We start from the raw sequence: 24,758 nt of genomic DNA, 5'->3' as shown, positions 1-24,758 counted from the left end.
TGTCAGTCACTTAAGTCCTTTGTTCTGTCAACTCTAACGGAGGATAAAATAGTTCCTGACAACTCTAATGGGGGACAAAATGGTCCCTGCCCCTTCTATTTGGAAACGATGTTGTTCTCTCCTAATTTTCATCGTATCTTGCATAACTCTAACATTCATACTCTCCTTCTACACGTTCACATTATTCTTCTCCATCATCATCTTCTTCTTCAAGATCAAGCCACGGTGTAACCATCACGCATATCACACTTACCTCAATATGTCATGGACCACATACTTCTCAAATCTCTGTGACTGGTACACCCACATCCTCCGCACTTCACTCACCAGAAGCATTCACGTCCACGTCCTCGATAATAACATCATTTCCAACCCCGACAACGTCCACCACATCCTCAAGATCAAGTTCCACAACTATCCCAAGGGCACGCCTTTTTTCACTCTCCGGCAAGTTATATAGATTGTTGGACATTAGGACATCATGAGAAGATTCTCCTTCGACATTATATGCAAATTCTCATTTAGAATAGACCTCAAGTGCTTTATTCATTCTCTCCCAGAGTCTAAGCTGGCAGACAACCTCGACCTTGCATCCAAACTATCAGTACAGCGAGTAATATCACCGTCGTTGCTTATATGAAAACTGAAGCGATACTGAACATTTGTTCGGAAAAGAAGCAGAAGGAAGCGATCGGAGTGGTGGACAATGTGGCCATGAAGATGATAGGACAGAGGAGGATAGAGATGACGATGACGATGACGGGTCTTAACAAACCAGATTTGTTGTCCAGATTCAAATTCATGGGATCCATCAAAGACAACAAGTACTTGAGAGACATAGTCATTAATTTCTTGAGTATGAATTGATTGAGAAAAAGTTAAAGATTTTTCTTCTTATGAACATTGACTGGGGTTATGCGAGATATGATGAAAATCAGGGAGAATAACGTTTCTAAATAGAAGGGTCAGAGATCATTTTATCTTCTATTAAAATTGTTATGAACTATTTTATCTTTTGTTAGAATTGACGGAACAAAAAATTTAAACAACTAATAAAATTTATTGTTAAAGACTAATCGAATAATTAATTTTATTGAGGACTAAAATATCTTATTCAAAATTCTTTAGGGATCAAATCGGAAAATACTCCAACTAAAAATGAGAGAACAAACAATGTGGACGGAATAATTTCACTTATATAAGTACAAAAGGGCGCGAAAATTTGCCGATAGACGTTGCGGCGGTAGACCCATACTTCGTCATCTACATCTTCAGGGTTTATCGACCCCAAAATTAGGTTTTAGTCTTATTACTTCTCATCTTCCACCTCTGCAACCAAACCATTCCAGAACATCTGCGAAAGTCGCACGCAAGCAACATTCTCTGAAATTTGAATCCGCAGAAGGAAGAAGAGGGAGAGCGAGTGCAAGTTGATCACTGAATCACTGATCGGTGCAACCAATGTCCAAACCAGAAGCAGAAGCTGCTCCCATGGCTGCTCTCGTTGTTGCTTCGCTTTCTAGAAGCTTCCACCAAGTGCCTCCCTCCGCGGTTCCCGCTACGCTCGATTGTATTCTCGCCACCACTGGCTTGCCACCGCTGTCACTCTTCGCTTCTTTCCTGGACGATTTTCCTAATCTTCTGAAGGTTCTAGTATTGTAATTCCATCCCTGTCAATTTGTTCTTAACCGAAGAATCTGCATATTTGTTTCATGTTTTATTGTAATATGAAGGGAACCAAAATAAAACGAAGTAAACTTTTTTTAAAAGAGAAAGAAAATGTCGTAGATGTGAATAATAGGGACCATTTTATTGCTTATTGTGTTGAGGAAAATGGCCAGAACTAAGACGATTAATTAAAATGAAGGAAGGAAGGGGAGGGGAAGGGGGTGGGGGGTGGGGGGGTGGGGGGATGAATGTGCGCTATATAGACTAGTGATGATAAGTTAACTTGTAACTAACTTCTAACCAACTCAACAAAATATTTTATACTATCAATATTATTGTATGTAACACCCTATTTATTTCTTACTTTTTTCGTCTTCATGGTTTGTTCGTTATTCTTGAATATAACAGGGTATTATGTTGGAGGATGAAAATTTGGATTCTGATAAACATCTCCATCTTTTGTCATTGTCAAGTGCTCTTTGTCATCTACTGAAGAAAATGGGTGAGTTGTCATCCCATCTACGGATTTGTTTAATTCTTTTTGTTTTGAACTTTCCCAGACATGCTATTTGTAAACTACATACACGGTTTTTTTATGTTCTTCATGTGGAAGTACATTTCTAGGAAACTGAAATACTATGCTGAAATGGAGCATTTAAAACTGTCAAGTTTCATCTTTTTTTAGGAACAGTGCTCTCTAATTCTTTTATTTCCAGGGGCTGATTATGGTGCGATGAAATCTTTTATGTATAGATGTTTCCTTCCTTTAGTTGTGGTGCTACAAACATCTCAGCATGACTTGCTTAGTCAGGTATAGTTGCAATATTATTATCCAATAACCAGGATATTGTCTCATATAGTTTTAGGTAATTATTGGACTTCGGGAGCTTCTCATAACCTAATTTCTGTATTTTTTCCTCTCCACTTGTTGGATATGCTTGATGTTTATGTCAGATCACAGAATGGTTCATGGATGTTGTGGTGGAAACGGGTGCCTGGGGTGTTTTCGAAGAAGCATTGGTGCCAAATTTTTTGAAATCAGTTGGTCTTTCCATGGGCATGCTTCATAGCGGTGATTTAGATTTCTATGAATGGAGTAGCAAACCATCTTTCCAGGGTTCATATGATGTCATAATAGATCCACTAAAGGACAAGGAATTATTGCTGTCTTCTTCAAGTACTTTTACATTGAAAACAGCATGCAATGTTTTGTCTCTAGTTATGGAAGGCGCCCTTCAATGTGCGCAAACACATACATTCTTTAAGTCAGCAGGAGAGGAACGGTGTATTGCCATTAAATTTGTTGAAACTTTGATTTGGGACTTGTGTAATATGACTGAGCGGATGCTTTTGCATAGTCTGGATCACAGGTCTTGTGCTGTTGGTTTCTTTCTTCCCATTGTTCACAAAGCATTTCCTACGAATCACAAATTTGAAATCTCAATTCGTGGGCAGAGACATGACTTTTCTCGGTAGAATAAGTTAAACTCGTTAACGTCTGTTTGTTTTGTATGGTGTATACATGCTATTTTGTTTTCTAAGTGCATCCTGTTTAACATTGGTTTTCAGGGAGCATTTCTTCATCAAACTTTGGAACTGCTGCATTACACTGTTTTCAGGTGGAAAGTTAGAGAGAAGAGATGCATATAATGTACTCTCTTTGTGTTTTTCCTTTTTATTGCCTGTAGAAAAATGTGAAGATGCTGATTCAATCTTTAGAATTGAAGAGTTTGACATAAGAGCAGAAAAGCAGTTCTGGGATGAAATAAAGACGGGGCTGGTATTTCAGCTTTATTTAGTAATTTTCCGTTAAAGATTGTTTAGTTTGTTAGTTCTTTTCTTTGTTATGAATCAAACTGAACCTGGTCAGGTTGACAAGGAAAATTTAGTGCGAAAGCAGAGTTTACATATATTGAAGATGGCTCTGAATGTGCAAAGGGGAGCCAATTCCATCTCTAAAATTTCAAAAAATAATACCAACGTAGAGCATTCTGCACCTCATGTTGTGACAAAGAGAGAACGTTGGGCTTACAAGGAAGCCAAGTCACTTGGTGTTGGGAAACTTTTGACTTCAGATGACTTAATCTTCGACAGCAAACAATTCTGGGATGCATTTGTCCTTCTATATGAGATGCTTGAAGAATATGGGACTCACTTAGTTGAAGCTGCTTGGAATAATCAGGTTTGTTGTACTAGGTTTGCATTATCTTCTTTCCCATATCTAGGCCTCTAGGGTTATGTCCCTATCTAGGTCGGAAATACTTTTTCATGTTCCAATTAAACATGGTTGGAGTAGTTGGGAATCCTTCTAAGTTGCAGAAAGATAGAGTCCTTTTTGGAATATGACATGTTGAAATGTTGCTTTTCGCGGGCAATATTTGGATGTTTCTGGATCTGATGTTTCCTAGAACGTTTATTCTTGTTTTTGGGGTCTGTTTCGACATGTATGCTTTGTGTGCTTATAGGTTTCCAGCTGCTTAATGCTTGTTTTGCTGAATAGATGAGCAATTAGTCAGGACTTGGGTCTTTTTTTTTTTTTTTTTTTTTGGGCTTCTCAAGGACTAGCTATATTTTGCTTATTAAGAAATTCTGCATAGTGCATCTAACGTGCTAAAATAATTGTTATACAGGTCTCTTTGTTGCTTCAATTCTCTGGGTCATATCACAATGCTAGTAGTTGTATTGGTGACGTTCATCGAGATCAACTTGAAATCTGTGGTGAGACTTTCAATTGGTTGCCCATTCTATGGGAACGAGGCCTTCATCATGGCAATCCACAAGGTTTTTTTACCTTTCAATTCATCATGAACAAGTACAACCCAATGAATATTTTTGTTAGTAAAACTTCATAAGACATGGCATCAATACCATTGTCCGAGTTTTGTGTCTTGTACCAAATTATTCCTTTCACCTCCACTCATCATTTTTCATTCTTTGGTGTTTACCAAATAATGCAGTAAGGTGCCTGATCATGCAGTCTTTTCTGGACATAAATTGGGAGGATTATGGAAACTACATAAACTCAGTGCCTGAAGATTTTGTTCTTGGTCCATTTATGCAAGGATTGAATGACCCAATACACCACAAAGAATTTGGTTAGTGCTTCACACTTTTAACCTTAGGATCATAGTTCTCAAAACCGAAACTGGTAATCGACTAGTTCAAGCTACTGTGACACTAGGTTAATGGTTCAATGGGTTTGACCTTTCTTGATCGGATTGATTGTAAGTTCGGTCCGTAGGTCAAATTGAACTGGACAACTGATTTACCAGTTTTCTCAGTCGAACCGTCCAATTCGGTCCGGCTCTGATAACTAAGCTTTTCAAATGAATTTTGTTTTATTCAGATTTGTGTTTTGTGTTAAGCTTTCGATCTCCTGTGGCAATAATTTGATATTGGTAATTAATTTCTTGAATCTGGTTTTCTGTTAAAATGATTAGATTGAATACTTCCAAAAAATGGGGGTAAACAGAAAAGGATTGCTTATAGCTGCTTCTGATTGAATTGCATTTCAGGCATAAAGGGAGTTTTCATGTCAAGGGTAATTGAAGGTGCTGCCCGGTTTATACACCATTATGTTACTTTCCTGATTCCAAGGTATGCATAGATACCAATATTGGTAAGTAGAACAGTACTTTTCCCCGTGAAATTGGGTTATATTGGTTGGGGAGTATAAAGGATGTCTTGAATAAATGCCTTATTTTTAGCAAAAGCTCTTGAATAAATGCCTTCTTATTACCAAAAAGAAACATGTCCTGGATAAATTGCACAGTCATCATGAATTTGTGAACACGTGATAAAATGCTTTGGCTTTGCATTTCTTATTGTCTTAAAGTTGGCTACAGGAAACGCATTGCATTTTTGTGCAATTTAGCATCCACAGCTAAACACCATTCCTTCGGACGAGCTGGACTTATGGCGCTTGCTGAATGCATTGCATTAGCTGCTGCAGGCATTGGAACAACTGTTGAGGCCAGTACAAAATCATCTAAACACATTGTTCCGATGGATTTTGTTTCTGGAGTAGCAAATCAAACTGATAAAAAAGAATTACTGGATATTTTTAGATATGTTGTTGAGAGCAGCAAACAACATTTCAATCCCAGTTACCGTCTTAAAGGTTCTTAATTCAATCTGCTTGTTCTAGATCTTTTGTAAAATTGATTTGATTGTTTGTAGATTGCAGTATTAGTCAACTTAAAGCTTGATTATGGTTACAGTTTGTAGCAAAATTTTGGAGGCAGCTGTTTTGGTGGTGTGTACATTTGATATTCCTCTTGAGATTCTTCTGCTTTTCCTTTCAGCTTTTCCAAGGGAATTTACAGATTATGGTGGTACGTGGAATCTAAGTTCTAGTTCTTTCTTATGGTCTAATTGTACTGAACTTGCATCTCTACACTATTTTTGGAAATAGGAAAGATATTGCCAAACAATATTTTCTCTTTGCACATGCATGAAAGCTCGATGAACCAATTCATCCTGTTCAAGTCTACTCATCCAAAGAAACTGGATTAGATAAATATAATTGAAATTCTTTTCTTATGAAACAAGATTTCCCTGCTCTGATGTGTAGTGGGCAGCATATCACAAACAAGATCAAGCATAAATTCAATGATGAACTGGTTGTATATGCATAAAAGATGTTTTATGATTTTCCAATCACAATTTTACTAATCACCCGTCACATACGAGCTGTGTCCTTGTTTCTTGGGCCTGATTAGATGAATATTTTGTGATGATCTCATCCTTCAGCTTTCTGGTGTGCATAATGATTTCATATATATTTTGGTTGACTGTTTGTTACGGGTATTTTTATGAGTTGTGATGGAAACAAAGGGGAATGTATTAGAAAGGAAGGAAAGGAACGCCAATAGAATTAATTGGAAAATTATGGTAGAATATCTGCCTGTATATTAGCAGATATTCCAGCAGAATATTTGATCATTAAAATCTATAAATTCTGCGGGATTTGAATCTGTAATTATGTAATCAAATTATGTGGGATGTGCAGTTGTAATTATATATTTATGTGGGTTTTGCATCTGTAATTATGTAATTAGTATAGTAATGGTTGAGTTGTCTTCATGTGACCTCATGGTCACGGGTTCAAAGCCATGGAAACAACCACTGGGTGCGGCCCTTCCCGGACCCTGTGGGATGCTTGTGCATCGGGTTGCCCTTATTCCATGAATATATCAGGATTCTCCAATAGGAAAAGATACACCTTTATCTACAGATTTTCAAAGTTTTAATAAGGAAAGTGAAGGAAGGGCTTAGAATCTTCAAGTCTTTGTTCACGAGTTTAAAATAGACAAGTAAAGGTAAATGAAGGAATGCTTCTACAATATATCCTTTATATTAAAAAACTTGTCATAAAATTATATTTCATAACAGTTTTAGTTTTTTTTTTTTTTTATTTGATGAACTTTTTAGTTCTTAATATTAGTCCATTGGAAAAATCAGTTTTTGATATATTAAACTTTAATATATGAAAAAAAAATCAGTTTTTAATACATTGATCCTTTAGAGTGCAATTGTTTCAGCGTTTCTCTTACAAATAATCAGTTGCCATATTTGTATTTTATAAAATAATCAGAATTAAAAAAAATAGTTCTCAACTTTTTTCAAAAGCTAAACAAAGTAGCCTTTTCACACAATTATAGACTCACTTTTCTTAAAATCAGAAACAATGGCACCCAATGTAGTGTATAATTTTAGAATAAGTTTTGGAACAAACCCAAACAGATGATGTTGGTCTCAAGTTGGGTGCTGGGCTGCACTTCCAATATCTAAGTTGGTTAAATAGATAAAAAAAAAATGTTAAAGTCATGTGTCTAATGTATCCATATTGCTTTTTTCATGTCTGAGTTGTATCCTGTGTGTCTAAATTTGAAAAAAAGAAGAAAAAACCTTTTAGTTGGACACCTATGAATGTGTTTGACTAGTATGTGAATGCCCACTTCGTGTTGGTATACCACTCTTGTTAGACATGTGGACATGTTGGTAGTGCGCTTCATTGGTTATGGATTATTTATTATATTTGACTTCTCATCAACATAAACTTCCAATACTTGTATCTCTAGCAATTCCCCAATAAAGTTGGAGCATAAAATCTGATGATACATGATTTCAGCTGGTACATTTTGATTATTCTCTTCTTTCTCCCCAGGTCAGCTAAGGGCGACTATAAAAAGATGGCTTTCAGGTTGCGGTGAAAAGGCTTGTTGTGGCAATTGCTGTAGTAATGAGATAAAGCTCTGGGAAAGTCTTTGTGACTTCCCACTGAGCTTTGTCAGTAATCATCTTTCCAGTGCCTCCCTTAATTATGATGATGAGGACTTGAATGCTTGGGAGTTTGAAGCAAATAGATGGGCAAGGGTACTTCTCCTTGCAATCAAGAAGGAACATCCATTTGAACCTATTTTAACGGTTTGTTTTCTCCTTCTTCTGTTGTAGTTTCTACAATTGCTTCCTTGTTTTAGCGAAAAAGAAAAAGTAAAAATGAAAATAGAGTCATCATCTTATCTTGATTTAAGTTTGGGAAAATTTAGAATCAGTATCAGATCTGTTTTTGCATTATCAGGGAATATTTTGTATCTTTGGTGAGTGTTGTGTATTAGAAAGAGAAAATATTGTAGAGTCAAAATGATGTTCTGTTATTCTGATTGTATTTTTAGGTGGGGTACAATAGTCAAACTACTCTTAGGCAGTTAGTATCAGTTACATCAGAGATAGAGTGCTCTGCTACATTCCAACTAAACTTGGGAATACTCTATTTTGCACCCTCAATTTGAGCTAGGATTACTCATTGATCCCTTTATTGGGTCTGCTATGCAAGCTTCAATTAGTTTTTCTTAACCATGTTTGCTGGTTTTGGGAGTAGGAGAGGGGCAAAACCTTTGTAGCAATGAGCAATGTGTGTTACTGCTTGAAGTATTTGGTTGGAGCACAACTCATGCACTTTCAACAATAGATTTTCAGAGAAACTAGTTTTATGGGATAGGACTAGAAGTTTGGCCTGTATTTAGTGAACGGTGAAAACATATGCTTATTGATAGCTTTCCTCTTTCTTTTGTATGTTTTTGTTCGTGTAAGAAGGAGCTTTTTTCCTCCATTCTTGTACTATTCTTCTCTCCATTTAATGTATTCTTCTTTCACAAAAAGTAAATAAATAAATAAGACAAGTTAAAAAGAACTCTTAATACTGGATGCAGCATATTTTAGTTTGAGTTATATATTAGTTTTGTTAAGCCCATAATAGTTATTTTAAACTCTTACTTGCAATTTATATTGCTGTACTGACTGGTATCCCTGCATCAATACTCTGGTATGACTTTAATAGTGGATCCATTGCACGTATTTTGCAGTTTCTTGAAAGCAGTGGTGCTGATATTTTGAATCAAGGACAGGATACCAAATATGTAAAATTCTTGATTCTTGCATTGAGTTTAGTTCTGGAGCTTCATAAAGCAAAGGAAAGAGCTGTTGAATATGGTAATAAAGCCAGAACTGATGTAGCAAATGCCTTTTCTGGAATAGTTGATGGTCTTAGTCTAATAGAAGGCGTCTCTAAGAAACTTGTTGATAAATTTCTTTATTTGTTGGTAACTTCTCATAAACCTCTTCCTTCTATGATATGCTAATTAGTTTATTGCTATGACTTATACAGTCCTTAAATGTATTGGCTTTCAGGATGATCTCGTTCAGGTTGCAAACCAGGCCAGCTCCATTTTCTGGTCTGGCATTGTAACAGAGGACTCTACCCTGCCAGGTGCAGTGAAAGGAAAACTTGGAGGCCCTAGTCAACGAAGATTGTCAATTTCTACCACCACTGCTGTATTGCAGGCGGTAGGTACTCTTTAAGATTTCTGTTATCACTAGCTGATTGCTTTATTCCAAAGAAGTTATTACAAGAAAATTATTTTGTGGAGGTGGTATCCTAGCTCATAAAATTTTAGATATAACCTAATGAAATACATATATATAGCTTGTTTTGATTTGCTTAACTTTTAGGTAAAAATTATACTTTATATATGAAATCTGTTCAATTTGCTTTGATTAAGGGATATCTTATTTTTGCAACTTTATCTGATTGTTGTGTTTAATCAAGCAGGTTATATCTGTGAAGGCATTATCATTAATCTTGTTGTGGTGCAAACAAATAAGAAGTGATGCTCCACTAAACTCTGCTTTTATATTTATATGGCAATTCTTCTGGAGGAGTACCAGATCTCCCTGTTCCTGCTCAGAGGTGCTTGGCATTTACATGAATTCTGTTGTTAAAGCATTGCTCCTTTTTCATGATTGAAGTGCGTGATGATGTCCTTTGGTTGCTATGCATTTTAATGCAGACACAAGCTGAAATTCATCTTGCAGCATATGAAGCACTTGTTTTTGGGCTCAAAGTTCTAGCATCCCCATGCTTTCCTGGATCTATGTATCTAATTAAGGAAAATGAGAACATTCTTTCAGACACAGAAGGAAGGCCCTGGTTAGATTCTATGTGTGGAGCATTCTTTCAAAATATCAATGATCTACTTAGAACAGGAGTTTTGGCTAGAACTCGAAGAGCAGTTTTGTTGGATATAAAGGTTCTAGTGACGCTTTCACATTAGGCATTTGTCTTCATTGCAATAATTGAATCTGAACTTTACAAGCTTATTTTCCTTTTTTTCTTGTTACCCTTGTCCTATCATATCACAATTAAGTTCGCACTAATTGTAGGATTGGATCTGAAGTGATAAACTAGTAAATGTTAACTGATCTGTTACTTATTCAGTGGGTGTGCCTAGAATCTTTGTTGTCAATCCCTTCTCAAGCTTTCCGGAATGGGTTTCATTTGGAGGAAAACAATGCTTCCTTTTCAGAAGGGACTCTTGAATGCATTTTTCGTGATCTTGTTGAAAGGTAAGCATCAGAATGATTTCTATGCACCTGTGTGTGTGTGTAAGATTTTTGTAGGATTTCTATGGTTGCAGTTAGGGTTATCTTATTGACAATTAAACTTGGTGAAGACCCACAATTCTTTTCAACAGTATTTTTTATATTTCCAATTTATTAGTTACAAATTACTGTTACACATTACAAAAATGGACATCTTTTAGCTTTCTTTTCTGTTATCTTATTGTGCCTTGTATCTTCTTTACAATTCTTAACCATACTTAATGGTGTGTTTTGCAGCCTTGAAAATGCTGGGGAAAGTTCTGTTTTACCCATGCTGAGATCACTCCGAATGTTAATAGAGCTAGTCAGCAATGTGAGGTCAAATGCTGTTGTTTCTATTTCTAATATAATTGACACAGAGGTATGTTTTTTCATATGTTCAATTTCCATGGTACTTTTGATTGAATTAATTTACTACATATGCATGGTTAATTTTCTTGTGTGAGGATGTCAAGGATATCAAGAACTGACTTTTCTTAATGCCTAAGCAGATGCATATCTCGCATAGACTCCTCATGCAAAAGTCTTTTGGCTTGAAATTGAAGGCATGAATGATGCATGAGCATGTCACTGAAGGCATGAAGGATGCATGAGCATGACACTCATGTTGTTTATATTATATTGATGGCATATCTCCTGTTATTATCTTAGATGGCCAATGTGTGTAGCCACTAATCTGATGCTGTCTTAGTAAAATATTGAACATTGCTATTGAATGATAAGAACATCAGCTTGCATTGAAATATAAGTTAATTAACAATCACCATGCCAAATGTGGCTGATAAATGTGACATGTGTTTCATTGCATTACTTTGAACTTGGTTTTGTTTTGTTTTTTAACCAGCATGAAAGCACACAATTTCTGCTTCATAATGGCTTATTGGAGTGCCACGTATTTTTTTTGCGAGCTTATTTTCTCTGCATCTCACCAGCAGTGTTCACTGATCTAATGACTTTCTATCTTATCAGTCGATATGGAATTTGGTCCGTTCCTCTTGGATACTGCATATAAGCTGCAACAAGAGAAGAATTTCTTCCATTGCTGCTCTTTTGTCATCTGTTTTGCATCCTGTGTTTTTTAATGATGAAATAATGCACCAAATAGGCAATGCACCCGGACCGCTGAAATGGGTTTGTATTCTCTTCAACAAGCTTTCTGATCTTCTGCTATGTTATTTCATGAAACTAGTGACTATTAGTTTTAATGCTTGGCAAACAGTTTATTCAAAATCTTCTTGAGGAAGGAACAAAGAGTCCTCGTACAATTCGTCTGGCTGCACTGCACTTAACAGGGTTGTGGCTCTTAAATCCTAGGATTATAAAGTTTTACCTAAAGGAGTTAAAGCTTCTGTCTCTCTATGGTTCAGGTACAAAACTTAATTATTTTTCTGTATAATTGATTTACCTGGCTATCTATCTTTTGCTTTACAATATCAATTTCAATATATCATTCTGAATTTGAAATCACCTCTGTCAGTTGCATTTGATGAAGATTTTGAAGCTGAACTAGCTGACAACAATGATGCAAGACTGGAAGTGTCTCTATTGGCAAGGAGCCCTGACCAAGAGCTGACTGAAGTTAGTAACTCAACAGTTGAACAAGTTGGCTTATAGTTTGTCCTCCTCCTCCTCCCCCCCCCCCCCCCCCCCCCCCCCCCCCAAAACAAAAAAATGTCCTTAACATGATGATATTTCTATGATAATAGAAGAACATACTGATTTGCAATTTATTATAAGTGTATTATTTCTTTGAATTTCTTGAAGCTCGTAACTTTGTAGTAATTCGCCACTTCTCTTACCAGGCATTTATTAATACAGAGTTGTATGCACGTGTATCGGTTGCTGTTTTGTTTTACAAGTTGGCAGACCAGGCTAGGATGGTAGGATCACCAAGTGAAGATGCAGACTGCATTGCGGCTCTAGAATCTGGCAAATCATTTCTTCTAGAGCTTCTTGACTCTGCGGTAGTTACTTACTGTTAATTGATACTAAAGGGTTGACTGTTGTTTGTTATGTCAAGTTTGGTTCTGTTTCTCTTCCTTTTCAAGGTGTTTTTACTTTTGATAATGTTCAGATGCTTTATGCTTATCCTGGAACGCTTATGTTCACTATCTATTGATGTAGGTGAATGATAAAGATCTCGCTAAGGAGTTATACAAAAAATATAGTGCTGTAAGTATCCCTTTGTTCCATTCACTTCTTTAGTTTGATTAAATGCAATTGACTAGAGTGTCCTGTCTTCTATAATTTGAGATGACCTTGAAGAAGTATTGGTGTCTTTAATCATTTTGGTGAAACCTTTAGACAGTAGAGGAACTGTAACTCTTAAATTAGTGTAATCTTTAGAGAGTTGTTGGCATATTGACATTAATCCTACAAGGATACAATTTCTTCCAGAGTTCCAGCTCTTGGTTGGTGTGTTATCCCCGCTTTAAATATTTTGATTATGGCATGATGACTGTAGTTTGTGATGCTATTGCAATTTTTTGCTAATATCAGTCTTCCCTTACTTATTTTGTCTTCAATTCTTTACATTTATGTTCAGATCCATAGACGCAAAATACGTGTTTGGCAAATAATATGTGTCTTGTCCCCATTTGTTGATGAAGATATAGTGGGGAAAGTTGTAGATTACTTGTACATATCACTCCATGTAAGTAAATTTTACATCATATCTCTCAATAGTATTTATTTCTGATATTAGTATTTAATATGCTGTTGACCTTTTTTTCCATGGAAACATATGTTAGTGGTCTCTATATAAGCAACTAAGCAAGTGCACCCCCAATTTATTCATAGCATCCTTTTCTCGATGAACTTCTAGTTATGATTTCCTTGCATTTGATTTTAAAGACAGTCACCATATCTATCTCTGCATTTGAATTCTTTTTATTACTATATTTGCTTTTGTGTATTTAACTATTCATATCAAAGGAAAATGACTTACCAACAAAAGATATGTACTACAGCAATTGTAGAGCCTAAAATGTTTCAATTGTTATCTGTGACTACAAAAGTGCCTTTCAAGCTCCAAAATCAACTTATCGCAATGGCATAAGACCAACAATTATGTCACTGAATGTTGGGCACTAAACTGCCAAAGAGAGTATAAGTTAATTTTTCAGAGCTGAGAATAATGAGATTTAAGAGTGGAGATAAAAGAAAACTAGAAAAGATAAATTGTGTTGGAGAAACATGAGTATATCTATTGAGGAAAAGATGACAAAAAGTCGTTTTAAACAGTTTAGCCATGTGAGAAGACTAATAGGAGCCTAATATATGCCAATGTTTGATCCATCTGGCTAAAGTAACCTGGTGGGAGAAGGCTTTGGTGATGGTTGATTGTTAGAGTTGTCAATTGCTATAAATCTAACTATCTTTTATAATATGGCACAAACCCTGGTCGGTTATACTATTATCAACCTGTATTAATTCAACACTAGACCGAAATAACTATGTTAATTTTTTAATCGCAGAGAAATAACCTACCAGCAGTTCGTCAGTACCTAGAGACATTTGCAATCAACATTTACTTGAAGTTTCCATTTCTTGTAAGAAGACTTTTCTTTTCCCTTGTTTTGCTTCGCCCATTGTCTCTATGTTTAGACTTCACTTAAGTACAGTTCATCAAGCGGGTTTCTTATAAAATGAAATGAGATGTTATTTCACACTTTCAATTATTTTTAATGTATCTTATCTTTGGGTGCGGCCCTTCCTCCGACCCTACATTAACCCGGGATGCTTGGGCACCGGGCGGCCTTTTTTTAATGTATCTTATCTTTACACCATATACATCCTGAATTTCCTCCTTTTGTCCGAAAGTTTGGTGTTAGATTGATTTAGTTGCTTTCTTGTTCATGTTTCATATTCTTCTCAATTACGCTTTTCCTAATGTTCAACTTGTAGGTTCAAGAAAAATTGGTCCTGATATTGCGAGATTATGATATGAGACCACAGGTAAATGTAGTTTTCTATTGGATATTTTCTTAGATGACATGAATCTTTTGGTAGCAGGTTTTAATTGTCCTTAATTTGCAGTCAGTACACTACACATGTAAATTTAGTTTGCTTAAACCGACAGTAATAACTCAATTGTAGAATGCATTCCATGACTTCTCTTATGTGTTTCTTTTGAATTTCAGTGGCATAATTGTGATTATGTTAAGCAAAGACAAAAAATGATTGCAATACTGTAGCTTGTTGAAGATTTATAGGGTTTAGATGGATAAGAGAGGGCAAAACATGAAAAGTCAAAAGCTAAGCATTAAATACTATCCCATTGCTGTGATAAGTAATGATGTAGAGATATTCTTGCAAGTACAAGCATTCCATTCCAGCTGGATACTCCAACAACAACATCATGTTATTATTTCTGAAAGATATAATTATCATTGATTAACAATCACATATTCTTTATCAGTTAGTCATGAAACATCTTGCTATCTATACTTGCATGTCTGTATATAGTTCAATATCTTTTTATGACAGACAGTTAATCTACTATCGTATATATATAATTAGTTAGGATTGTACAAATCACTTATACTGTATTCTTGTCTTTTGGGTTTAAATACAGGCACTTTCTTCATATGTATTCATAGCAGCTAATGTTATTCTCAATTCATCTAAAGATGTTCAATCTAGACATTTGGATACATTGTTTCCTCCGCTAGTTCCACTATTAACTTCTCACCACCACAGTTTACGTGGTTTTACTCAGGTTAGCATTTCAATTTCTCTCTTATGCGCGTGGGACAATGTGCCCCTGTGCTCAAATTCAAACAAATGAATTGTAATATGATTGTTTTGCAGTTACTGGCATACCAAATTCTTCATAAACTTTTTCCACTGTTGGATTCTGGATCTTCTGAGATGTTACCTTTAGAGAAGAGGTGTTTGGTTGATTTGAAAACATACCTAGCAAAGAATTCTGATTGTGCCCGGTATGACACTTATTTTTGTATCTCTTGTTATCCCATGATATGTCATCATGAATCTTTATCTGCCATAGTGGATATGTCATGTATGCACGTATCAAACATTCTGAAACAGTGTTATTGCTTTCCATGATCTTTACGTATATATCCTGCAGTGGGCATGAGAAGTTGACTTACCTAAATTTTAATATGCCACAAAATGGAAGGAGTTTTAGGAAACACTTCAATTGATTTAGGTGCTTTATTTTTAAACAAAATAATATAAGAAATTTTACTATGTATGATAAATAAATGACTGCATATGAGGAAAAAAGACTTCATTTGGCATGTTTGTGCTGCTTTCTTTCAGAAAATCACTGAGTAGTACTCATTGGTATTTTGATGTTCTTTTATTTTTTCTTTTGCTCCTGGCGTCTCTATCTATGTGATATGATTTCAATATTTTGTAATCTATTTCTGATTGTTTTGGATGAAATTTAGGTGTCGGTAGCTGTTGTACTACTTTCTAGTGAAAAGGATGCACTCATGAATTTTTAATATTTATCTTTCAGCTTACGAACATCAATGGCAGGATATCTTGATGCTTATAACCCAAATAGCTCTGCCACCCCTGCTGGGATTTTCGTCAATCGAGTTGAGGTGAGGTTATTATTTGTGTAAAAATCATATTGATGCTATCCTTTCAGGAATTCAAATTTAAATTCCGAACCAAATATTTCTGTTTTTTCAATTTTTGATCTGATGGACAGATACTAAACGTTGATCCAATGGCTACAATCCATTATGGCATTACCATGTACTTATCTTTTGTTTCTTTAGATATGGACACAATCTTTATATCCTTATATAGTCATATTGCTTATGTATTTTATAACATGCGATTCCTTAGCTACATTGAGATGGCATCACTTGTACTTGATTTAGGCTTCATCACTTTGTGGATGTATTGTTTATTCTATTAGGTGTATATCGTCAGTACATGTTGATACCTGCATGCCTGAAACTCTAATTCAACATCTCTCACTTATAGGCTTGTACTTCTGCTTTTATAGATGATAGTTGTGTTGATTTTTTGTTTGTTATTTAAAGGAAGGTGATTTTGAGTGTGTTCCAACCTCTCTCATGGAGCAAGTACTCAATTTTTTAAATGTAAGTAATTTGCCAAAGTTCTTAATCTAAAAGGAGAGTCAAAATTTCTGTTTCATTTATGAATCCCACCCTTTTATCTCTCTTCCAACAACTTTTGCAGGATGCTAGAGAAGATTTACGGTGTTCAATGGCAAAGGATGTGGTGACCATCAGGAATGAGACTCTAAAATTCAATGGGGATAAGAATCAGTTGGAACATCTCTCTGATGCCATCAAAGGAAACCAACTTAAATATATTGCTTCAGATTTCCAGAAAAAGGTTACTGTTACCAAACATGACGAGGGGCAGATAGAAGCAGGTTTCCTTTATGGCAACAACGAAACCTACAGAAAAATGACTGGTATGTCTTTGGTTGAGTTTGAATCATTGTCAATGCAATGATTCACCATACCTTAAAATTGGAATTTAACTTCTATAAAGACAAATGGGGGTTTCAATGATCAACTCTAGACTGCATAGTTGTAGACGCCCTGAGTACTAGATACATAGCTTTTGATTGCAGATGGTGGCTCATGGTGGAGGCCGAGAAATCCGCCATATGGTGTATGGCATTATGGGAAATGGCAGAAATGGTGGATGGACTGAAAATATATCTATGTGCAAAAGTAAAATAAAATAAAATGCAGGACATTAAGTCATAACACACCAAAAAGTATAAGACTTAGAGTCCAAATGTCAACTATGGCATATTCAAATACCAAAACCCCAAAAGAAACACCAAAAACATTGTCTCATCATGTTTTCAAACTATAAAATGATTAGTGTAAGGACCCGGTTTCTGGTAAACTGGATTTTCGGCTACTTTGCGACTTGTTTCGCAAAACCCAAGAATCACGACTCATCATGATTTAGTGAGGCGGGCCCAGATGAAAAAAAGGGAAATAAATAATAAATAAGGTAATGAATGAGTCAAATTTACTTTTACGAGGGTAATAAATCCCTCTGGTCAAATTTGACCATGCAAAGACCTGTTCACACTTATTCTTCACCTTGCTCACTAAATTATCTTAGAGACATTTTAGAGCCTGCAATTAGTGACGGTTTTGTGCATGCTGGGAGGGAGGGAGGGAGGGAGCTCAACAGAGAGGAAAGAGATTGTTGGGTTGGTGAGGGAAAAAGAGGCTGTAACTAGGGTAATGTGACCTCACTAACATTAGCTAATAGCTATTAGGATTTAGGAGTTTCTAGTTGACTGAAACAACCTTCAAATGCAATAAAAAAAAGAAAATTACACCCAGCCCCGCCATTCACATTGCGGACCACGATGGCTGTCACTATGGTGACCATCACTATTTCTGCAACGCAGCCTCACCCAAATGGTGGTGGGCCCAATGTGTGCCACTCCATTTTGCCATGACACTGCCATGGCCTCAATTTCTAAACACTGACCAGATAATGCGCCGAGTTCATGTTTTAGATCTAACGTAATTTAATTTGAATATCAATGTAACAGAATTGGAAAGGGATGATCTCCTTCTGGACAATTTACTGCAGTCAAGAAGATCTTCTCTCAATCGACTAACTGAAAGTCGACAACATTTTATCTTTGTAGCATCCTTGCTTGACCGCATACCCAATCTTGCTGGTCTGGCGCGGACCTGCGAGGTAAGTAACTAATTTTTCTCCCGTTCTCCATAGTATCTATCCTACAATTTCATTTTCTCATTCTTTCCTTTTGTGCATTTCGGAAAAAATGGTTTGTTCTTTAAACAAGCTTTTGTTTTAAGCAGGTATTTAGAGCATCAGGGCTGGCTGTTGCTGATGCAAACATCATAAGCGACAAGCAGTTCCAGTTGATCAGGTTTCATGATAGTATAATGTTTTGTTTTATTTTGTTTTGTTTTTTGTTTTTTGTTTTGTTTTTACTTCTGTTTTATGTGTGTCACATACTTCACATACAAACTTGATTTGCTACTTGGGTTATTGGAGCTCAAAAATAGGATTACTGTTAAGACAACCAATAATTCAAAATGATCAAATCTTTAGAGAGCATGATTTTTGATGATGTATTAGACTGCTTATATGCACCTGTGTAACAGAGCAGAAGGAGGGGTAAGAATAGTTGAAGATATTACATTTCTTATAAGCATCTTTTGTGCATATAGTGAAACAATGTAACATTTTCTGAGGGAACAACAACCACAATTAATTTTAGCTCACGCAAACTTCTTGCACTTTAATATGCCTGTAACTATTCACTTGCATGGAATTATCATTCCAAAGATTTCCAAATGAAAGTCAGTTTTGTTGTTCTTGATATGTATTCACTAATTTGCATCTACAAAAAATGGGATTTATGTACATGTAATTTGAAAAATGTGGAGTTCACTGATTTGCATAGCTAATTTGAAATGATAAAGTTGGAGGCAGGCTACTTCTCAATCTTATTTTTCAAAAAATGGGATTTATGTACATGTAATTCAAATGCATATTGGAATTCCAAGTTATGCAGAATCCCATTAAGGTTTTCTACTTAATGTTTCACAATTGCACAAGATGCGACATCGTTAATTTGCGTCTGCTTAAAATTGGCTATTCTCTTCTGGTGCTTATATATTATGTTCTTTAGTGTATTGATAATGCAAGGTATATTGCTTCGATATTTTCTTTGTTTATTTAATTAGTAGTAGATTCATTTTTAAGTTGAATTTACTGTCTTTCATGGATAATGCAAAGTGGGGGAAATTACAGCATTATCCTTAAATATATAGTATCATATAATATATTTAATTTATTTTGCAATATGATTTTGTCAATCATTCCCAAAAGTTGCTTTTTTACAGTGTGACAGCTGAAAAATGGGTTCCAATCATAGAAGTCCCAGTTGATAGCATCAAGGCTTACTTGCAGAAAAAGAAGAGGGAGGGATTTTCCATCTTGGGTTTGGAACAAACTGCAAATAGCATACCCTTGGACAAGTATTCCTTTCCAAAAAATACTGTAAGTTGTCCATTTAGTTCTGTCCCTCCGCTTTAAATTTGCTGTATGATCGAGGGGATTTCAACAGGAACCACTGCAAACTCAAGTGTCCTCCTAAACCTGATTTACTTTTGATTTCTATTGTGGTTCCTTATTCCCAACTATTTTCTTATATTTCTTAGGGTGATAAACTACCATTTCTACTCATAAATGTTTAGGACACTGACAAATCTATCTTCGAGAAAAACAAAACTAACCTTGTACACATAAAAGATGGATTTCTCTTGACAAAATATCCAAACACTAAAAAACTATCAAAAAATCTCCAAATTAGTCTCTAACCTAATCCTAATTCTAATCCTACTCCAACCCCAATCTCCAATCCACCACCACCACCACCACCAGTTCTAACATGTTCATGTCAAAGTGAGTCAACTAAGACGATTGACTGTATTTAGGCTCTAGATTGCTGGTCAATAAGGTTAGATGCTACCATAGCAGACGAGAAGACCCTAAGCCAGATAAACCCTTTCTCTTTTTCTTTAAAGGATGGTTTAACCAGTTCATGTTAACAAAGGTTTATTAGAATTGTACGATCCATTCTTAAAATGAAAATTCTTTTATATAATGTAGGGATTTGGTTTTTTTCTTTGGAGTTCTTGTTCATTAACTTTCAGAAATCCTAAAACTCACTCCTTCTCTTTGACATCATATCAACATAAAGATTTGTTTACCAGACAACTTAACATTACATAGGAGGTAGCGAATAAATCAATAATTATGAGGAAACTCCGATTCTAGTTCATCATCATATGCCAATCAAAATGGTTGAACCCATTTATTCATCTAATGACTAAAGATAGAAAAAAAGGGGGGGGGGGGGGTTCGTGGATAGAAATGATAATTTATCCTTTTTTAGGATAAAGTATGTTTTTTGTCGCTTGAGTTTTCGAAAAGTTTAAAATATATCCTTTAGAGTTTAGAGTTGTTAATGATTACATTAACATGACAACCTGGCAAATGGTAATCTTAGGCTAACGTATCAATGACATGTTAACAGATGATTGCCATGTGATGAGGGTCAATGTCTACCGGCGGTATATTTGAAACATTAAAATGTTAGGAGTAAACAACAACAGCAGCCTTATTCCAGTAGGTGGGGTGATCAAACGACCCATTGCACCCTATTATGTATCATGTCTACAGTGAGACTGTTGACACGTAGATCTCCTTTGACCACTTCATATATGGTCTTTTTAGGTCTTTCTCTACCATTCGCTACCTGTCCATCTTCCATTTCATCTATCCTCCTAACCGGATGTTTTGTTGATCTTCTTCCCACGTGTCTAAACCACTTGAGACGCGATTCAACCATATTGTATACTGCAGTGTCACTTGCCTGTCAGCTTAGAATTGCAATGTCAGCTTTGAATTGCTATATTATCATATTTTATAATGGTGGTAACTCTCAAGGGTATAATTGACACAACAACAACAACAACAAAGCCTTGTCCCACTAAGTGGGGTCGGCTACATGAATCAAACGACGCCATTGTGCTCTGTCATGTATCATGTCTACAGAGAGACCGTTTACATGTAGATCTCGTTTGACCACCTCATGGATGGTCTTCTTAGGTCTTCCTCTGCCTTTCGCCCTTTGTCCATCTTCCATCTCATCCACCCTCCTGACTGGATGTTCTATCGGTCTTCTTCTCACATGTCCAAACCACCTGAGACGCGATTCAACCATCTTTTCCACAATAGGTGCTACTCCAACTCTCTCCCTTATATCTTCATTCCTTATTTTATCCAATCGCGTATGACCACTCATCCATCTCAACATCTTCATCTCTGCCACACTCAGCTTATGTTCGTGCTCCCCTTTAGCCGCCCAACACTCCGTACCATACAGTATAGCCGGTCTTATAGCGGTGCGATAGAATTTACCTTTAAGTTTTAAAGGCACTTTTTTGTCGCATATAAAACCAGATGCACTCCGCCATTTTGACCAACCTGCTTGGATCCTATGATTTACATCATGTTCAATCTCTCCATTATCCTGTATGATGCACCCAAGATACTTAAAACTTTTAACTTTTCGTAGGGTGTTCTCTCCAATTTTCACCTCTATATTGGAGTTTTCCCTTCTCAGACTGAACTTACATTCCATATATTCCGTCTTGCTACGGCTTATGCGCAGACCATACACTTCTAGAGCTTCTCTCCATAACTCCAACTTCTTATTTAGGTCTTCCCTTGACTCTCCCATAAGAACGATATCATCGGCAAAAAGCATGCACCATGGCACAGGCTCTTGGATGTGCTCTGTGAGTACTTCTAAGACTAATGTGAAAAGGTATGGACTTAAGGATGATCCCTGGTGTAATCCTATACCAATAGGGAATTCCTCTGTCACACCACCTTGAGTCTTCACACTAGTTGTGGCCCCATCATACATGTCTTTAATTGCCCGAATATATGCGATCCTTACTCTCCTCTTTTCTAAAACCTTCCATAAGACCTCCCTTGGTACCCTATCATACGCTTTTTCCAAATCAATAAACACCATGTGTAGATCCCTTTTATTACTACGATACCTCTCCATCATCCTTCTTAATAGGTATATCGCTTCAGTGGTAGATCTGCCTGGCATAAATCCAAATTGGTTCTCTGTTACTTGTGTCTCTTTTCTCAACCTCCGTTCTATCACCCTTTCCCATAACTTCATAGTATGACTCATAAGCTTAATCCCTCTATAATTTCCGCAACTTTGTATATCCCCCTTATTCTTGTAGATAGGTACCAAGGTGCTCTTTCTCCACTCATCAGGCATCTTCTTTGACCTTAAAATCTCATTAAAAAGCTTGGTTAACCAGTTGATGCCTTTTCCTCCAAGACCCTTCCAAACCTCAATCGGGATATTATCAGGTCCTACTCCCCTGCCATTTTTCATCTGCTTTAGAGCCTCTTTTACCTCGAAGTCTCGAATCCTTCGATAGTAGTCAAAGTTTTGATCTTCTTCCCTTGTGCATAATCGACCAAGGCTCGGAAGAGTCTTCTGTCCCTCATTAAATAACTCGTAGAAGTAGCTCTTCCACCTTTCATTAATCTTCTCCTTTTGAGCCAACACCTCTCCATCCTTATCCTTTATGCACTTAACCTGATCCAAATCTCTCGTTCTTCTCTCCCGGCTCTTTGCAATTTTATATATACCTTTTTCTCCTTCTTTCGTGCCCAAAGACTGGTAGAGACCCTCATATGCTCTTGTTCTTGCTTCACTTACAGCCACTTTTGTCTCTTTCTTAGCCGCCTTATATTTTTCCCAGTTATCTGCATTGCAGCATAAAGACCAGTCTTTAAAGCATTCTCTTTTTATCTTTATCTTTTCTTGTATACTCGCATTCCACCACCAGGACTCCTTGTCTCTTGGTCCTATTCCTTTAGATTCACCAAAACTTTCTTTTGCTGTTCTTCTAATAACTTCTGCCATCTCCCTCCACATCTCTTCCGCGCTTCCATTCCCATCCCACTTTGCCTCTTCTCCTACCCGTCTTAGGAAGCTTCTTTGTTCCTCACCTTTCATCCGCCACCACCTCGTCCTTGGGTTCTTCGTATGATGTCTTTTCTTCAACTTTTGCTCAACGCGAAAATCCATGACGAGCACCCTATGTTGTGTTGTCAAACTCTCTCCCGGGATAATTTTACAGTTAATGCAAAATTTCCGGTCGACTCTCCTCAACAAGAAGAAGTCGATTTGAGAGCTTGTCATGCCACTCTTATAGGTTATAAGATGTTCGTCTCTCTTTTTAAAACATGTATTTGCGATGAGAAGATCAAAAGTTGAGGAGAAGTCCAAAATAGTTTTACCCTCGGCATTGATCACCCCGAAACCATGGCCTCCGTGAATACTCCCATATCCAGTCACTTCTCTCCCAACATGGCCATTTAATTGACACATTTGAAACATTATAGACAAAACTAAGACAAATAAAATGTTAGAGATATTTTTAAAACTTTAAAAACTTTAGAAATAGAAAATATATTTTATCCGATTTCTCTACTATTGATAAGGCACTTCTATACAATGTCAAGATTTGTGAGTAGACGTCTCAAAGAAAATGATAATAATGAACAAAAATGCTATGTTCATACAAAAAATTAGTTATCATGGATTTGTGAATAGATTTGTAATAAATAATGTGTTGTTTAACTTATTTTCAATGTATATTTTGTATTCCAATATGTATTTTATAAGAGCGGATGATTTGGATGGTTGATCAATGAACGGCCTCCTAGAATGATACCTTGTGGGAATACATTCTTCAATCCGTCTGTTACATGTATAGACAGGTTTCACTACTTTTGAAATGTACGTATACAACTTAGAAATGATGGAAAGAAACAAATAGGAATAAAATGTTGTACTCTTGCTTTTTCGTATTTTGTAAGTCCGTGTTTATAGATTCAGGTTATTAGCAGGAAGAAACTTTCTATTTATCTTTTTCTTTTTTGTTGTTTTCCATTGAATAAGGTGTGGATCCATTCTCTTAAGTGGTGTCCACATCCAATCTAATATATTCGTATGTGAGATGCGAGTCAGTGTGATATCCCACACTTAACATATACACATCATTGTTCTTTTAGTTTCCTATTTGGTGCCACAATTTTCATACCTTGCTGCTTTGCTATGTGGTTGTATACTTAGGTCCTGGTTCTTGGCAGAGAGAAAGAAGGTATACCTGTGGATATAATTCATATATTGGATGCTTGCGTTGAAATTCCCCAATTTGGAGTTATTAGATCTCTCAATGTTCATGTCAGTGGCGCTATTGCACTCTGGGAGTATACTCGACAACAGAGGTCTCAATAGCCATGCTTTGTGAGCATAATTTTATAAGAATTATATTTTATAATGTAACATGTAATATAATTGTTGTGTTATTAGATAAGCGTTATAGGATTGGTCCCATTGAATTCGTTTGACAATGTCATGCTTATCATAATTTTGTGGCTTACATTGACCTATGAATATATAAAAAAGGTGAATATGACAGATATTGTGAAACAGAGCGGGTTATAATGAACAGTGCCATTAACCATGATAGTTCTTACGTGATTAGACGTGTTTTATTTATTTATTT

At 36.1% G+C, this 24,758-nt stretch overlaps 1 protein-coding gene across 3 annotated transcripts; it reads left to right on the top strand.

Annotated features, from left to right (window-relative positions):
- Positions 1–1,112: 1,112 nt before the first annotated feature.
- On the top strand, positions 1,113–24,716 carry LOC112801940 (uncharacterized). Of its 3 annotated transcripts, XM_025844897.3 has the most exons (35): positions 1,113–1,647; positions 2,077–2,170; positions 2,385–2,479; positions 2,623–3,140; positions 3,238–3,448; positions 3,539–3,850; positions 4,299–4,449; positions 4,626–4,763; positions 5,184–5,265; positions 5,514–5,788; positions 5,889–6,002; positions 7,838–8,097; positions 9,036–9,272; positions 9,361–9,516; positions 9,782–9,919; positions 10,020–10,259; positions 10,448–10,575; positions 10,849–10,972; positions 11,581–11,742; positions 11,831–11,978; positions 12,089–12,189; positions 12,414–12,575; positions 12,736–12,783; positions 13,157–13,264; positions 14,088–14,162; positions 14,518–14,568; positions 15,188–15,331; positions 15,424–15,554; positions 16,100–16,187; positions 16,638–16,697; positions 16,798–17,038; positions 18,152–18,303; positions 18,429–18,499; positions 19,482–19,638; positions 24,323–24,716. In XM_025844897.3, exons 1-35 carry the CDS (start codon positions 1,462–1,464, stop codon positions 24,485–24,487), a joined length of 5,523 nt encoding a protein of 1,840 aa, XP_025700682.1. In that variant the 5' UTR covers positions 1,113–1,461; the 3' UTR covers positions 24,488–24,716. The 3 variants fall into 3 exon arrangements, with proteins under 3 accessions (XP_025700682.1, XP_029153962.1, XP_025700687.1); XM_029298129.2 differs by lacking the exon at positions 13,157–13,264 and having other exon boundaries at positions 1,155–1,647; XM_025844902.3 differs by lacking the exons at positions 18,152–18,303; positions 18,429–18,499; positions 19,482–19,638; positions 24,323–24,716 and adding an exon at positions 17,201–17,574 and having other exon boundaries at positions 1,155–1,647.
- Positions 24,717–24,758: the final 42 nt, after the last annotated feature.

This window comes from Arachis hypogaea, chromosome 1 (assembly GCF_003086295.3).
Source record: "Arachis hypogaea cultivar Tifrunner chromosome 1, arahy.Tifrunner.gnm2.J5K5, whole genome shotgun sequence".
NCBI classification, from domain to species: domain Eukaryota; kingdom Viridiplantae; phylum Streptophyta; class Magnoliopsida; order Fabales; family Fabaceae; genus Arachis; species Arachis hypogaea.
This window is presented reverse-complemented; position numbering and strand designations above follow the sequence as displayed.